At 35.1% G+C, this 19,056-nt stretch overlaps 1 protein-coding gene across 1 annotated transcript in view; it reads left to right on the top strand.

Annotated features, from left to right (window-relative positions):
- The window catches only part of hppy (MAP4K3-like protein hppy), a 452,362-nt gene that overhangs the window by 378,466 nt on the left and 54,840 nt on the right, over positions 1–19,056 (top strand). The window contains exon 24 of the mRNA XM_090399556.1: positions 12,175–12,272. Within this exon, the coding sequence (XP_090255682.1) occupies positions 12,175–12,272 (98 nt within the window). The remainder of the gene's footprint in view (positions 1–12,174; positions 12,273–19,056) is intronic.

Here is a 19,056-nt window from a genome sequence, read left to right as displayed (position 1 = left end):
TGCTTATAACTTTCATAACACACATCATCCTTTTCTTACGAAATGGATTACAGGAGTCAAATGGATTACACATCCATTTGACTCCTACCCTATTTATTCTTCAAACTCTCGAGACACGCTCTGATATCACATCATTTAAGTATTGTTTAAATGTTTCCTATGCACTGTCAATATTCTTCCCATCCAGCAACTAATCCCATTTCACTGAACTCAGTATACTCCTCAGTTGGTTATAATTTTCTGCTTTGTAGTTCAGCATGTAACCTTTTCTGAATGGAACATTCATAAGCTTAATCACTTCCCAAGTGAGTACCTCATGATCACTGTTATCAACCAGAGGCAGAATAGTTACATCTTTAACTGAAACACCCTCTAACAGTATAATGAAATCTAATACTCTTTGACTTCATGTTACTTCTGTCACATGCTGCTTGAGTTTTTTGTCTCGCTGCAGCTCAATAAATACAATTTCATTCTTCTCATGAGATTCTACTGCTACCCAATCAGTATTTGGATAATTAGTCTCCCATTATGATTACTCTTTTTGCATTCATCTTGTCTATTTGGTGATGCATTTCTTCATCACAAGCAACCGATCCACCAGGTCTGTAACAAAACCCCACTATGGAATTGATCATGTTAGATTCCACCTCACACCAGATGGCTTCAAACTCAATGCCACATAAAACTGTTAGTAGTAGAACTACAAATCATAGGTCTCAACTCTTAACTGGATTCAAGTCATCCGATATCATTAGCAGCATGCCCTCTCCTACCCTTTCTATTCTTCCTAAAAATAGTGTATCCTTTACACTCATCCTTTATCCTTTACCAGTTAGTATGTGATTCTGATAGCCAAGTCTCACTAATTCCTACAATCTGGGGTCCCAACATATTGACTTATTGTTTTATAGTTCTATTGTGATTTTAATGAGCATGATTGGACATTTTAAGAGGAGAGGTAGAAAAAGCAATAGGACGGCTAAAACACAACAAGAGTCCTGGTAACGATAACATTACTGGAGAAATGATTAAATATGGTGGTGAAAGTATGGTTACAGAAATGCACCAACTATGCAATATGGTATGGAAAGAAGGGGAAATGCCAGAGGAGTGGGTGAAATCAATATTAGTAACATTATACAAGAAAGGAAATAAGCTAGAATGTAAAAATTATAGAACAGTTGCCTTGATAAGTCACCTTGGTAAAGTGACGATGATCATGTTGACAGAAAGATAGTGAGAACACAATTGGAAACATACCTTGCAGATGAGCAAGCAGGATTTAGGAAGGATAGAACTACAATTCCACAGATTTTGACAATGAGGTTAATAGCAGAGAAAGCTAAGAGAAAAAACAAAAACATATATACTTGCTTTGTTGACGTTCAGAAAGCATTTGACAGTATTGACTAGAAAGTGACATTAGCAGTTCTGGAATCCTATGGAATTGATAAAAAACTAATAGCTATATTAAAAGATGTTTACCAGAATGCAGTTGCAGCAATTAGAATAGGTGATGATTTGGGAAAATGGTTTAAAACAAGCAGAAGTACTAGACAGGGAGATCCAATATCACCAAGCATTTTCATCGCACATCTAGAAAGAGCAATGGATAAAATGAAAGAAGATGCCAAAGGAATATCTGTACATGGAATGAGAATTAACAATCTGAGATTTGCAGATGACATTGTTATTATTGAAGAAGATGAAAGAGAACTAAAAAAAACACTGAAACTGTTAAATGAGGAAGGGAAGAGATTTGGACTTGTTATGAACTTTGAAAAAACAAAGACAATGGTATTTGGTGAGAAGAACATGAAACAAAAGATACAAGTGGATGGAACTGATATAGAAAATGTAGAACAATTCACATATTTGGGAAGTAAACTGACATATGACTTGGACTGTAAAAAAGAAATAAAGATCAGGATTGCAAAGGGAAGAACAAATCTGAAGGCCATGGATAACATCTGGAAAAGTAAAGTGATCAGTCTGCAAACAAAACTAAGAGTATTGGAAACATGCATCTTCAGTGGTGTACTGTACGGATCTGAAACATGGGTAATAAATAAGGAATCAAGAAAAAGAATTTTGTCATTTGAAAGAACTTGTTACAGGAAGATTCTAAGAATAGGATAGGTACAGAAAACTCACCAATGAAGAGCTCTATCAGAAGATACAACCAAAACAGAATATAATGCAGAAGATTATAAAACTGAAGCTGCAATTATTTGGACACATCTGTAGAATGAGTGAGGACCGGAAGATAAAGACATTTATGTTTGGTATTTTGGATGGTTTCAACAGAAGAGGTAGACCATACAGAGAATGGATAGACGATATAAAAGACTGGTGTGGAATGGGCGTACAAAAACTGCGACACTGTGCCCTGGACAAAGAAAGGTGGAAGAAGATAGTGAAACAGGCATCAGACATCAACGGGCAGTGAGCCCATGATTCGTGATGATGATGTGTGATTTTGATATTTTATAGTTATGTCACAAGCACCTTTAAAGGTTAGAATTATTCATCTTTTGTTGCCTCCATGGTACTTTCTTCTTCCAAATTTCTTGCTTAATCCCTTCACATACATTTGATACTTACCTTATTCATCCCTTTAACTTTTGGAATACATTAACGCATCAGTGCTGTTAAATAGCTCTTAGTCATTGTCTAAGCAGCATTTATCTCCTTTTGTTTAATTCCTTGTTCCATGCTACAGCTTCAAGCTGTCTCCTAAACTTTCCATAGGTCACAGAAGTCTACATAGCATTGACCATCACCTAGGTAATCATGATAATCTCACGAATTTTTTTTTATATATATTGCTCCCACCCACAACAGTTTTTTATGTTGGGCCCATTGGCTGGTCAACCTATAGTATGTTAGTACTGTATATGGGTGGTGGGTTGAGAAAGGGGAAACTTGTTGACATTTGATTTAAAAACCTGTGTGTTGTATTTCCTTGGAAAATACACGAGGGGAAGACTGTTCCACATTACAGCAGTAACAGGGATGAAGGAGGAGGAAAAGAAACCTGTTCTGTAGGTTTCAAGGTGTAATGTGAAAGGATGTTGGGCAGCAACTGTACATGTTCCAATGGCCTTAGTACAGAGTGGAGGAATTATTGATGCTGTTTCAGATGAACATTTCCCATGGAAATGTTTATAGAACATACAAATTGCAGAGACCAAGCGTCTATGTGAAAGTGGGGGAGCAAGTTGCGAGAGATGGGTCATTTATCAATCTAATTGCTCTCCTCTGTATTGAGTCAAGCATTTTGAGGGAGCTTTTAGTAGTCCCACTCTAAATGTGAGAGTAGTATTCGATAGCTGGGCAGATTTGTGATTTGTATAATGTTAATAACTGTTTAGAGGTGAAGTAGCATCTTGAGCGAAAAAGAAAACCTAGTTTGTTTGGAATCTGAGGATGCAAAGGTTGTGATGTGTTTATGTCAGGAGAGGCTTGATGTCAGGGTAATTTCGAGAAGAGAAATCTCATCTTGTCTGAGAATTTGAGTGTTATCAAAAACAGTGCTGTGTGGAAAATGGATCTTTTTTTTTGTGAGAAATAAGACAGAACTGGGTTTTACTAGCTTTGAAGTTGACAAGGTTATCTGAGCCCCCATTGGAGGATGGCTTGGAGGTCGGAATTAAGAGCAGTGGTGGTTGATGTTCTGTGGGTTGAAGTGAGTTGTGTAGAGTAAGGTTTGTCAAATGAAAGGGAGGAGTGTAATCCGCTGTCATCTGCAAAACTGTGTATTGGGTTAGAGGTCATTGATATATAGAAGGAAGAGGGTCGGTGAGAGAACTGAACCTTGTGGGACCGCATCATTAGTTGGGTGGTGAGAAGATAGGGCGCCATCTACCATCACACATAGTGTTTGTTCCAGACAGGAAGCTGGCAATCCATCTGCAGAAGTCCTGAGGCAGTCCAAACGGTGGGAGTTTGCTTAGTAAACCTTTGTGCTAGACTCAATCAAAGGCTTTAGAGATATTAAGTGCAACTACTTCGGATTCACCAAATTTCTCCATGGCATTTGTCCAGCGATGGGTGATATATGAGAGTAGATCTCCTATTGATTGGCTTCGATGGAATCCATACTGGTGGTCGCTTAATAGCTGGGTAGGGTACCTTTAAGGTAGATTAGGAGTTGAGAGTTGATGATAGGACTTTAGATAGGACTGAAGTGAGTGAGATAGGGCGGTAGTTAGATGGCAGTAATTTGTCACCCTTCTTAGGAATTGGTTGAATATTGGCCAGTTTCCAGGCTTTGGAATATATAGGAGTAAGAGAGTGTGTACCGATGGCATTGGATAGGAGTCAATTCTGGTGCACAGACCTTCAGAACAATTGGAGGAATGCCCTCAGGGCCAGGAGACTTTTTTCTGTCTGATTTAGACAAACAGGTTTATGATATTATGATATCTTTTGTGGCAAATGGTTATTTGCAAATCTATAGTACATTTGGTGGGTGGGCTAAGGATTTATTTTTCTATTTTTTTTATTCAATTTTTATATTTATTATGTATTTATTTATTGTTACATTTCCCAACCATAACTAGTTGGGGAATGTATCATCTCATTCACACCATCTGATGAAATGATCAGATCTAAGATTTTTGATCCTTGTGTATCCTCTGTTACCTGTTGCCAATAATTGTCTTCCAAGAACTCAAATTTTCCTTATTCTTAGATTTCTTCATTTCAATTTATTTTACTATAATTAAAATCATTGTTAATGATCAACCTTCCTTTCTTCACAAACCCAAGTTTCCTATATGTTACTTCATCACTGCCCTTCACATTTCCTCTCGCAATGCAACACTAACTAAATATCTCTTCTTATCAACCTCCAACTAACACAATACTTCCTCAAAGCTACTGCCATTATTTTCCTCTTGTGTCTCCACCATGTGCAGCCATAATTCCCCTGCTATCATTAACAGCACTTCTCCTCCACAATTTTTGATATACTCTTGGCATTCATGAATAAACACAATTCATGTTTTTTTCAGTATATAATCAGTCCTATATATAAAACAACAAATTACATGATAACCACAGTAATAAACTTTAATGAAAGTACAAATATTTCTTACTGAAAATAACAGTACATCATCAATGTGTGAAAATAGCAAGCAAATCAAAGAACAGGAATACGAGCTACAAATAACAATCACTTTATCAATTAAAAATGGTTGCCATGTGCTGTAAATAATATTAAAACTATTTTTAATGTTTACATAAGATGAGAATCTCCCAACTTAGGAGGAGGGGAGGGGGGGAAGATAATCATTCCAATTCAATTTAGGCCAATGTAAAAGGACTTTACAGCTTTTTTTGAGAATGCGTTCATATTTAAAACTGCTTATCTGCAGAAGATGTGCTTCATCCCACTGAATACTGTGTTTAGTGTCAATACTATGCTGTGCCAGACTTTTGAGGTTTCACCTATTCACTGTAGTAATGATGTTCATTAATTATTTTTTCTGTCTGAGGTATATTAAATTACATTCACATCTGGGATCTGGTAAACACCAACTAAAGATAGAGGTGACAGTTTATAATATGCTTTTTATAATACTCTTCTGGCGGTTTCCTTTGTCTTCTATTATTGTTTCCATTTCTACTTTTTCATGTTGTCATTATGTGTGCTTTATGTATGGTTACTAACAATTCCTGGTATTCTGTCATCAGTGTATAATTTTATGCCATTTCCTTTGTTACATTTTTCATGATTTCTTGTATGTTATTTCATATAATTTCTTTTATTTCTCACAGTTTCTTTTGTTCTGCTTCCTGCAGTTTTCTGTGTTATTTCTCATGATTTCTTCTATTTTATTTCTTGGGATTTCTTTTGTTTCATGAGAATTTGGAGTATCTAGTCCTGGAGGTTTGATATAGCAATCATCTACTGTATTTTGCTAAATGTGCCTGAAAATTAGAAAGGAGTGAGGAAAGAGATGATCACAATTATTTGAAAATTCCTTGCAATTGTAATATTATATTATATTGACATATTTATTAGAATATTCAAACAGAAGTATATGGTGCAAAGGATGTGTAAATGTAAAAGTTATGCAAAAGATCTACATAGTGTTCTAGAAGATAATTATCTAAGATATGTTATTAAGCACCATATTCTGTATGAACTGAAATATTATGCTGGGCGAAGCTTAATAACTTTAATTTGCAAAGGGTTATTAGATGTCACATTGTAGGAAACTGTGAGCACATTAAAGATTTTTGTTAAACTTTCCCTGCACAAAAGAGCGGAATATCACGTGAAAATAGAGATTGTTCAGAAATGCCATAATGAAACATTGACTCATAAGACCACAGATTTTTCTGTGATCTTATGAGTCTGTGAAATTTAGCACCTGTTGTCAGGCATTCTCGCAAGAAAAGCTGCAACATAATCATCCAGGAGATCCAGGGTGCACAGACATTACTCGTGTATTTTCCTTAGGCAAGCTGACACCCACAAATTCTTGATAACAAGAGTTCATGATCAACAATTACAGTGGTGCACAAACCACAAAAACTGGCATTTGTATGACTACAAATTGGTACTTTAGAAGAACAAATTTTAAATCTTGCTAAGTCTGTTTTCATGAGATGGAACACCTTGATCTGCTATCAGCACTATAAATCCCATAAATAGGCCTGCATTCTCTAAACTGTCAAGAATAATGATGGAAGTTTAATAATGTTGGGGCATTTTTTTATCATATGGAATTTGCCTAACTTGCTTGAAACAGCTTGGTCAATGGCATCTTTGGATAGTGGATATTTTTGCACGTCCTGGAAATAGTGCTTTTCGGTGATGCATTAGCTAAAGTGGTGTCATCATATGTCTGGTATGTGAACTGAGCTATCACATTACCAGTACTCATCTGTCAGTCTCATGAGTTTCGTTAAAAACTATTAATTTATATAATTTTGATAATTATTGGCATCATTTTAGCAGTAGTGGTGTTTGAAAGTGCAATACAACATGCAGAGCTGAAAAGACCAAAAAAAAAGGGGGGGGGGATGTGGTTTTGACATAAAAATGAAATAAAATACAATAATAAAATTTGAAGGAAAAAATATATTTTCTCACTTGGGATTAGGCAAACATAGCAGTTACTAGTTAAATATATTTTTGTAAAATTAACATAAATTATTGAATCAGCACACAGTCGATTTCTGCAATGAACTCACATTTTTAGTACAAATTATAATTTGTGGTTATTTGGTTAAGAGAGATATCTCTGTTTCTTCTTTCTTTGTAAACTATTTTATAAGTTGCTTAAATCAGTTATAGCCCATAGCTGCCATTTGTGCTTTATGGGATGGAATAGGAGGAAACTCCCATACCATAGCAGAACCTTTCATTTGTATATATGTCCATAGTAACATGGATGCAAATTGCTTATTGAAGTCAATATAACCTTTTGATATTATTATTATTAAGAGAGACCTCCAGGGAATCAGAGACTCATCGAGGGAGGCCATATACTACATACACCAGCTATCATACTTATTCTTGAATTCGTTCACACTGCTTGCACTCACAACATCCAATGGCAATCCATTTTAATCATGCACCACCCTCTGAGAAAAAAATCTAGCCCTCACACCCTTCTTGGTGACCTTCATTCTCAGCTTCCAAGGATGACCTCTCGTCCTTTCCCCACCCTCCATAAATTGAAAAATTCCATCAATTAAAATCCCGTATGACTCTTTCAGAAGTTTGTAAGTCTCAATTGTATCACCCCCTCTTTCTTCTGTTTGCCAGTGTCTGCAGTCTACAAATTCTCAATCTGTGGAATATAATCAGTATTCCACAATCCTGATATCATTTTTAATACTCTCCTTTGTACTCTCTCCAATATATCAGAATTACAACAGAAACAGGAGACCAATCCTGTGCACAATAGTCCAAGTGAGGTCTTATCAAGGCCTTGCAAAGAGGCAAAATAACATCCTTATCTTTACATGTGAACATTCATTTCAGCATTGCAATTATCTTTTGATAATTATAACACTCTCCTTTGTACTCTCTCCAATATATCAGAATCACAACGGAAACCAGGAGACCAGACCTGTGCACAATAGTCCAAGTGAGGGCTTATCAATCTAAAGAGGCAAAATAACATCCTTATCTTTACATGTGAATGTTCATTTCAGCATTGCAATTATCTTTTGAGTTGTATTTGCAATCTTTGCCACATGGCCCCTAAACTTTAATTTCCTATCTATTAACACTCCAAGATCCCTAGCCTCATCAGTTTCTTCTAGCCTAATCCTACCAATATAATGCGATGTTGGATGTCTAATCATGCCGAAGTGAATGACTTTAATTTACTGACATTGAACTGACACAATGTGGATATGAAGCATCTATTTATGATATATTTTATCCATGTGGCCATTTAGGTGGTTTAACACAATTATATATCTGATATCTCTACTCTAAATCTGCATTAAAGACATAGGTAGATATCTGATACACTGCTCTAAAGACTAAAATTGTTTCTAAAGTCATATCAGGCCTCCAATAACCAGTTATTGGAGGCCTGAAATGATTAAATTCATCTACTGCTTAATAAAAATCACAAACATACATACTCAACCAACCAAGCCTCTTTTTAAACCATTCAGTTATAGTGATATTGGTCATGGCACATGACTGAAAATTCTGTTGTTATAATAAAAGCTTATGGAAATTATTTGTAATTTCACATAACACGAATTTAGCAGAGACACTAGATTGGCTCTTATAACTCTTCACCTGCTTTGTCAAATGCATCCTTTGTCTTTTATGGGACTCCCAAAATTCATAACGTTTTATTGTTGAAGATATAGATTTCTCAATTTACAACCTGCATTTACAATACCATCAAAGGTTGTGACAGGTCAATTAACATTTCTTTAGCAATATTCATCTCGATGAACACGATATCGAGATGGATATTACTTTGATGTAGTCGGTTTTAATTTGGAGCAATGGCCAATATTCACTTCTTGATTTTTTTTAAAACACCTCAGTAACCAACACTCCCTAATATAAAGTTTAATCCTTACCTAGAGTCAAATGGTTTACTTCCTTTCTTGGATATAAAACAGCCAAAAATCTATATATAGACTTGTGTACACACACACAGTTACTGCCATGCTTCTACATACCATTCTAAACCTCCCAAATTGGGCATCATTTCAGCCCTTTGAGCAAGAGCTTCAATTCTTCCTACAAAATGATTAGGACATAATGGACCACATACTGCAGTATCTCCATACTTTTTGTAGCCAATACCTGAAAATGATGAAATGAAATATATTTCCCTTTCATATATTGGTTTCATTTCTGTCAGGCAAGCCAAAATTCTCAAAGAGTAAAAAATCAAAACATTGTTCATTCCCTTCATAAAAATACACTCATTACTTTAATCCATTAAGCCTAAATATAGTTCACCAAAATATCCTGGAGTTCATTGCCTTGGTCTAACTGCAGTGCCTATATCACAGGCATACAAAAAATCTCTAAAGTTCTGACTAAAGAGCAAACTAGATACAGAATACCAGAGCCATGAGGCTATGGCACTTTCAGCATGTGTTATCCTTAGTCTTTCTGCTAAGTCCTCATAGAAGCTGTTTAGAATGTTCAGAATGTAAAATTTTTCATTGGAAATCCTACACTGCTGCTTCAGAAAGAAAATTTAATCCTAAATCCAAACATTAATCTGTCTGACTGCTTTCAAACAATGGTTCACTTACTTCAAACAGAAGTACACTGGCACAACAAAGGTACATGCACTGAACTATTCTGAATGGCCATAATCTTACATATGTATTACATATTTACATTCATACCACATTTTGGTATGATGTAAACAACAGATGCTTTTCAAGTCAATTCTATGTAATATAAATGAATCTGTTGTTTACATCACACCCAAAATGTAGTATGAATGTAAATTTAAGGAGGCCTGTGAAATTCTTATCAATCATCATAATGATTAATGATGACCTTAATATGACCTGTCATATTAAGGGCATCATCTGTATACTGCAGATGATGACCTTAATATGAAGGTCGAAATGTCGGGAAATTAAAATAGTTATTTCTAACATGGTTGTAGTCTCCATAATTTGTCTGAAATGAATTTGACTATTTTGAATATATATACTAGATGTGTTGTCCACATTAATTTCTTTAAGATATTATTGGTTAAGAAAGACTTGAAATGTTTGAGTACTACAATTGTGGGGGGGGGGGGGGGGGCTCAAGAATTCTTGATAATATTCACAAGAAGGCAGGTCAGCTAATGTATGGACACTTTTTTTACAGACTTACTCCAACTAATATCTCATAGATGTTTGTTTTGTCTTTTCTGCAAATACTTTCATGGGCATTGTTCCAGTGAACTATGTCCATTATTTCTTCACTTTTCCACTTAACCTATAATAATATGAGCAACAGGAGCTGTCTAACCCACTAAGTCTGCTTTATATCTTTCATTTGATTAATCCTTACTGTTGTCATTTCAGAAATATCTGTCCTTATGGGATGTTTTTCTTTTCAGTATAATGATACCCATTATATTGAAAGTGCTTAGAACTCTTAGCAATCACTTTTTCAAATATTTTTGGATCAATCTGAAGATATCAGTATTGACAATAATGTAATCAGTAAAGATTTGCTTTTTTGTATAGCTTCTCCATTTTAATTTAGTCATATGCATATGCTAGTAATAAGTAATTGATATCTGGAAATTAAAAAAAAAAAAAACAGAGCAATTGATATCTGGCAAAATACTTATGATCTATTACTTCATTAATAGTAGAATTATAAAAATAATTCATGACTATTATTTGGTTTGTTGCAGGTTATATATTGGATACATTCTGGATATATTGTCATTTAGAAATAAATTATTTGAATCTATACATTAGTAATTTTGGTATATCAATTTACACAATTAATGTTTTAGTATCATTTTCTTAATTAATATGTTAGAATAAATATTTATTTTTGAAGTATTTATAAAGTTATATATATACAGGGTGTTCGGGATAAATTTGACCGTTTCGTAAGGAAAAAGAAAATCTTCTTTGTATCTATTAAATTTAATGAATTGACAAAAAACATTACAGGCAGAGTTAATTACAATACTATCAACAAGATTTACTCAAAATAACCACCATTAGCATCGATCACAGCTTCAATCCTGCTTCGGAACCTCGAACAAGCTGATGCTACAGTCTCCCTGGGAAGGGCCGCAAAAACTGTTTTAATTTTATCCATTAACTGGGCTTTTGTATTACTGGAAGTGCGATTGGTGTCTTTTTCAACTGCGCCCCATACAAAATAATCCATGGGGTTAAGGTCTGGGGAGTTTGGAGGCCAAACATTTGGACTGGTGAAGTCGTAGAAATTTTCAGACAACCATTTTTGACTTTTCCCAGAGGTGTGGCAAGGGGCCGAATCCTGCTGCCATACATACGGCCTACCATTGGCTACCCTTGTTATCCAGGGCTTGACTACAGTTAGCAACTCCACGAACAAAGCCCGAATTCCAATGCCAGGGTTCTTCAACACCTGTTCCTGCAGATTTGCGAGGAATTCTGCTGTACGAACGCAATCAGATCGTCTGCTAGGGATCTTTCTTCTTGCTACATCCTCGTAGTCACCATTGCAAGTCTCTAGTTCATGCCTGATTGTTTTTACTGTATTCAGGGAGCATTGGGCAGCAGTCGTAATATCCTTATTTTGATGGCAGGCACGAATCATCATGATACAAGTTATTCTCTTCCATGATTCAGGTGGGTTCCAGCTATCCATCCTTTCTGACATCTTGTATATGAATGAAGAAGGGTCCAAACTTTTAAATGAAGAGAAGTGTGTGTTAATACATGTAACTTATGGAAAAATATAATTAATTATAAATATGTCAAATTTATCCCGAACACCCTGTATATATATAGAGAGAGAGAGAGAGAGAGGGCTTAGTAGAAAATTATGTTATTGTTTAGAACTAATCAGTTTTCTGTCTTTGGAAAATGATTTCCTGAAAATAAGTTGATAAAATATGCTTACTGAGCTTGCTCTTGGAAAATTTATTTTGTATCTATATATTTGTTCTTTGATATATTTTGATTGTTCTTTTTGTTATTCGACAGCAATTTGAGTGCTGTGTTCCTTCCAAGCTGTCCACTTTTGAAATGATAATTTCTCCAGATATGGAATATCCTATGATCTGTATTGGAGTTAGAAAAGGGTAAGTCCCATCGGCCATTACATTTTTTTTTAATTTGAAACTAAATTGTAAATAATGAATAATGATATTAGCAGATATGATTGCTAATATTACTGAATAGTAAAAAATATGCATACATATGCACACATAAAAGTATTAAGAATATTTAAAAAAAAAACTTTAGCTGTATTCCATCAGATATGCAGCAGAATCTTCTGTTAGTGAATTGCAACAAGCTTTGCTAGATTTTAACCAGTAATATGCTTGTTTGGTTACTGTACATAAGCCATTTTTCATTAACAGCCACTCCAAAAATGGTTCATTATTGGGACAAAGAAGCGGTTACAAGCACACTGATTAGCTTGAAATTTATTGTCAGCTGTGTGTGTTTATGTAAACTTATTTGCTAAGTTTGTATGCCTTTCCCATTTGACGCATATAAATGATTTCATTACTCACAATGTTTTTTTTTGCAAGCACCGTGCATGTTTGACATAAATCCAACTTGTGATGGCCTTTAGTTCATCATAACCAGTGATTATGGGTCTTGATGACACACCTCATGGTGTGTGTGCGTGTGCATCATCAAGTGATCAATCAACCGATACAGATTTTTCACCATTTTAGGCTTTGTGTCTGCTTCCTGTGTTTCTCTAAATGCTGTACATATTTTCCAAGTTGCTGTCTATTATTTGTGACCAGTTTATACTAGCTAAGTATCACTATACAAAATGTTATACTCAGTCAATGACAATCAAGGAAAAGAAGGAGTAGCCTATTCAACACAATATATGAGGCTACTCTTCTTGAATGGCAGGCAGTCTCAAGTAGAGTAATGCGGACAAATATGAGAATGGGGAACTGGACAATGAGACTTATTTGTGCCTATGGTCCCACAGAAGGTTCTACTAAGGTAGAAGTGGAGGAATTTTTTGACGCTTTAGAAAAAGCAACTGACTCAATGACAGAGGAAAAGATGGTCCTTGTTGGGGATCTAAATAGCAGAGTAGGAAATGATTGTCAGTCATACAAAAATATTTTGGGATAATTTGGAGAAAAGAGCAAAGCTAATAATAATGGCAAATATCAGTTGGATTTCTGCTCAGGACATGGACTGGTTATTACTAACACCATGTTCCAACATAAAAATGTGCACAAATTCATATGGAGAGAAGAGACAAGGAATAAGAAACGTCTCATTGACTATGTTATTGTTGATAGTGATGTTTTCGACCTGGTGCAGGACACTACAGTGTACAGAGGATTTGAAATTGGAAGTGATCACTATTTAGTCTTGAGCAGGATAAAATTGAATTTCATATTGAAAAGAATAACATGTAAAAAAGTTTTAAAGCGAATAAAAGTTGAGCAGCTCTCAGATGTGAACTGTAGACTAAAATACACAAAGATTATTGAAGAAAAAATGAAAGAGTTTGAAAACAGGAACCAAACCTTGGAGATTCAGTGGCAAGCCTTGAAAAAAGCCCTGATTGATTCAGCTAGAGAGGCATGTGGTGAAGTTGTCTGCAAGAATAGAAAAATTAGAACTGCATGGTGACACAGGAAGTTAAAGAGGCAGTGAAGGAAAAGAAGAAAGCATATCAAACATTCCTGGCAAATAAGTCAGCTTGTGCTCTTAGGAAATACAGAGACAAATGTAAGAAAGCTAAACACTGTGTAAAACTACCTAAAAAGTCATGGGAGGACTTTGGCAAGAACATAGAAAATAAATATCGAGAAGGTGGCAAAATATTCTGGAGGTTGTTGAAGAAGCTTAGGAATGGAGGAAAGAATGCTGTAAAAGGAGTTAGAGATGATAAAGGTGACATGAAAACGGAAGAAAAAGATATTTTTGAAGTATGGAGTAATTAGTTTGAAAAACTGCTAAATGAAACAAGTGATGACAGCACAGTGGTAAAAAAACACTGACCAGGCATGCAGTCAGGAATACATATCTATACTTGAAGTAGAAAAAGCCATCAGAGGCTTGAAATGTTTAAAGGCAGCAGGAGTAGATGATATGCTGAAGTATGGTGGTATAAAAGTCTTACAGCAGTGGCTGCACTACATAGTTCAAAATGCCTGGACAGAGGGACGAATTTTCGATGATTGGAGTAGAGCTCTCATAGTACCCATATATAAAAAGAGGAAATAAAACTGAATGTGAGAATTACAGAGGTATTTCCCTACTGAGTGTTCCTGGTAAGATATATGCAAGTATACTTGAGAAACGGTTGAGAAGAATTGTGGAAGAAAAGCTTGGTGAAGAACAAGCTGGATTCAGGTCAGATAGAGGCTTTCAGGATCAGATCTTCACTTTACAACAAATAGTGCAGAAATCATGGGAATATAACAAAGATTTGTATTTAAGTTTTGTCTATTTGGAAAAGGCATATTACATGGTGCCAAGAGAGAAGCTATTCAATACGCTACAGTTATATGGTGTCAATCGGGCATTATATCAAGCAATACTTAGTCTTTATTTGAGTTGTAGGTCAGCAGTTAGAATTGAAGGAAGTACAGGAAGGTGGTTTAATGTTAAATCTGGTGTGAGACAAGGATGCACATTATCCCACTCTGTTATTCATTATCTATATGGATCACATTATGAAGAAAAGTGGTATTAAACATGATATCAAAATTGGAGATGTTAATGTCAGCTGTTTGCTTTATGCGGATGATGTTATATTTCTAAATAAATCCACTACTAGTCTGCAAGATCCACTGACTAAATTGAATAACTGTTGTAATAGATATGGTATGAAGGTCAGCAATAAAAAGACAATGAAAATAGGCAGAATCATTGAAAATGTCGACTGCTTGTGAATTGAGAACCTGTGGAACAAGTAAAACATTTCTGCTACTTGCACGATTTTTAGTGAAAATGGTAAATTAAATATGGAAATAGACAACAGAATCAACAAAGCTGGTATGGTAGGAAGTCAACTGAATAAATTCATATGGAATAAGAGAGAAATTAGTCGGAACACTAAATTAGCTGTATACAAGACAGCGTTTCAACCAGTTTTAACTTATGGATCTGAAGGCTGGGTCAGAAGTAAAACACTTTTGACGAAAGTAGTTCTGAGAAAGATCAGAGGCATGAACAGATTGCATCAATGGCAATATCATATTAAAAACGAGGATATTAGGAAAGAACTTGATATTGTCAGCATCCTGGAATGCGTTAGCAGAGTTAGTCTCAGTTGGTATGGTCACTTAAATAGAATGGGCGAGGAATGATTAGCAAAATAAGTGTTCTCTGCCAGGTTGGCAGGAAAATGACCCAGAGGAAGACCAAGATATAGGTGGATTGATACGGTATAAAGTGCCTTAGACGATAGAAATTTGAGATCTGATAATGTTGGAGTCTTCACAAGTAACAGACTGATTTGGAGGAAAATTGTAGACAGGAAGTTAGTAATGATGTAAATTTTTCATGTAGTACTATCATATCCTATATACCTTGGAGGGTACATGGCAGGAATTTGATGATGATGAAGTATCACTATTGAAATACATTGGTAAATATCTACATACAGTGACCGAAATTGTATAGAAACCATCTACAGTGGTTTCTCATAATTTGGTCAAAATACATTAATTCCATAAATTAAGACACAAAGAGAAAAATCATGATAACTTGGGTGGGTGGGTGGGCAGGCATCTGAAAGTGAGGTGCATTATGTAAAAAGTAACATGAGTGGTGTTATCAGAGGTATGTGCAAATGAGCCATGGCATAAAAGTGGATATTTTGGAGTGTTTTTCTATTTTGTGTCTAGAGTGAGAAAGACATTTCATGAATGCAAAATTTTTGGATATGTGCAAGACATGATTTTAACTGATGAATTCAGGCTGCAAGCTATCATAAGACCAAAGGCCAACCAAAGTTAGAAGGTAATCAGATGATTGCATATGAGTTGTTCTGTGGTTTACAGACTGTGGAGCCATTTCTAACATAAACAAACAGCATCCTGGAGATACAATGAAGGTCGCAGGTTACAATTGCAGTGAGTGACTGAAATCTTTGATCAGCTGCTTGCCAAAACAGCTACAATCTGACCTCATGTTGGTTACAAGAACATTGATATCTTCTTCCATTGTGCACAGAGGGCTGCACGAATGTAGTCTGTATAATAAGTGACTGATAGACTCCATATGCCGCAGAGAGAACATTTGAAATCGGCCAGGCTCCATGTCAGCTGGACCCGAGACCAATGGGGTAAATATTATTTACAGACAGGTCATGATTTTGTGTCCCTTTTCCATGAAAGGGAAAAGAGAACACTTATGGTGGAGGTAGTTTCATGGTTTGGGGAGGCATCTCATTGGGTGCTAGGAACCTGTACATGTTTCTTAGCAGAACCATGAATGCTGAAACTTATAGAGATGAAGTCCCTATGTTCAACTGTATGAAGGTGCAAGCCTACAAGATAATATGCTCATCCTCATTGAACAACGCTCATGGACCAATATCTTCAAGAAGAGACTTGTATGTATGGACTGGCTAGCCTGGTCTGCTGGCCTTAATTGTATTGAGCATGTCTGGGATGCCCTAGGTAGATGTGTTGCTGCTCTCAGTTCCCCCCTCTCCAAAACCTTGAGGGATTTATGAGCTTTGCAGGAACAATGGTTGTTATTATCAGTTGAGCTCTTGGACATCATTTTAAACAGTATGTAAGAGTGTTGTGAGCACTGTATTGCCGTGAAGGGTCAACATTGTCTTCATGTACCCATTTGTTACTGAATTAAACTATTCATTAATAATTTTTGTCAATGTTTCTTTCATATCTCATATCATACTACTTTTCACCAAATTGCATAAAAATTCATTATACAGTTTTTGATTTATCATGATTTTTCTCTCTGTTTCTTAATTTATGGAAACCACCATATTTGCTTTCAGAAACTACACAAACTCTCCTGAAGATCTTATAGATCTTCGGGATAATTCAAATGTTATTCAATTCCGTTTAGCTCGTATCTCTTTGGATTTTTTATGTTTAGCCAAGGTATGGTGCATTATAATTATATGTAGTTCTGTAAATTTGGGTACTTTGGTAAATCGTATTGGTTTTGCTAATCAGATTTTTGAGAATGGTCTGAGAGCATTAAATCCAGAATGTCTTAGATTTGAGATTAACTTTTTTTTTTCTTTCTTTTTTTTTTTTTTTTTTTTTTTTAATAATGACTGGTATTAATCATGTGGAAATATATAAAAAACTGATGTTTTTTCAGTCCTAGTTTCCTCAGGTTTTTGTCATTTACATCATTTTTTTCCTAACCAACATAATCCACTCCTACTTGCTTACACATTGCTTCAGTCACATAATGTATCTTTACTTCAGGAAAGCATACTTCTGTTGCTCACTCATCCAGATCATCCATGATCACACCCTTGATCATGGAATCACTGTGTGTGACTATATTCTTTTTCATCCATTTCTGCTTTCTTGAGCCTTCCTTTACTTTCCATGCTTCCTTTTATACCTTTCCTGCTATTTGTTTGCTGAGTCTCTCTTCAGTTCCTGTGTATTACTATAAAGCCATCATCAAAGCCTCGTTCCAACATTGTTTCACATGCTTCAGTTTTTATATTACTTCATATGTTTTGCTTAATTAGAGAGCATGTATGAAAAGCCTTATGAGAAAACATCTGCTGTATCCAGGTTATAAAGAAATGGGGAGAATGTGATGTGCTGCAGTGAAAAAAATAACACAAAATAAGGAAATTGGAAAAAGTTAAAAACCATAATGTACGGACTGAACTAAGCAGAACGAGATAGCTATTGTAAAAAATTAGCAGTCTACGTGATGCTGTGATCATTTAAAATGATAAAAACTGGCAAAAAAACAACACCACTATAATGCTATACTTTGCATCAGTTGTATAAATGAAGATAAATTAACACAATTTTATAGAGAAATACCTCGGACATGTATAATCAGTGAATCAGAACCCTCTATAACATACAAACGTGAAAGTTCAAAGTAGTTCTAGATCTTAATGAAATGTTCCTTCTCTGTTATATTTCTGTGTGTATTCTGCATCCAGTTGTTACGTCTCTTTTTTTGTATTACACTTTTTGATTTAGTGATCTCTACTCTTTTTTTTTTCTTTGTTATATATGTTGGCCTCTATCTGTTATCTTTAACCCTTATATACTTCTAAAATTGTCTGTCTATTTTGAATATCAGATCTTATTGCTTATCTAACAATTCTAATTTAGGGCTCCCCAGAAATACCTGTTCTCTGATCTCTATAAGTCATCCCCAATTACTCAGACAAATTTATATTGCGCCAGCCTAAGCTTAAGGACAGAGTAAATCTCAGCCTAAGGATGGTTATAATAATCAGATGCTACTAATATATTTCACTTGAAGTTAAAAGCCGTAGATATTCTAGTTTGTTTGCAGTTGTGCCCCCTTTTCCATTCTTACATAGGATATCTCTGCGCACATATATAATCACCAGGTTCGTATTTTTATGAAGGGTCTAGGTCAGTCAACATGGTCAGAAAAACAAACATGAAAAGTAACAAATAATTTTAATGAATTCATAATAAATTACAATACAAAGACAAAATTGATATTAATGCTAGGTGTTAAATCTCTTACGTTTCTCTCACTATCTCATTCTTAGATAAATGGATTTCTTAATCTTTATAATACAAATTCTTGCAACTTATCAAATATTTAGTTTACAACTTATTGGAACCAGCTAGGTATTTAGCACATTATTAATTTCCCTCGAGTGGGTCACGACAAAATATCTAGTAAACTAATAGTTCTCAGAACTCAATC

This window comes from Typopeltis vanoorti, chromosome 10 (assembly GCF_054136105.1).
Source record: "Typopeltis vanoorti isolate ZY-2024b chromosome 10, IOZ_Tvanoo_1.0, whole genome shotgun sequence".
In the NCBI taxonomy this organism is placed as follows: domain Eukaryota; kingdom Metazoa; phylum Arthropoda; class Arachnida; order Uropygi; family Thelyphonidae; genus Typopeltis; species Typopeltis vanoorti.
The sequence above is the reverse complement of the archived record's forward strand: the minus strand, read 5'-3'. Positions and strand labels throughout refer to the sequence as shown.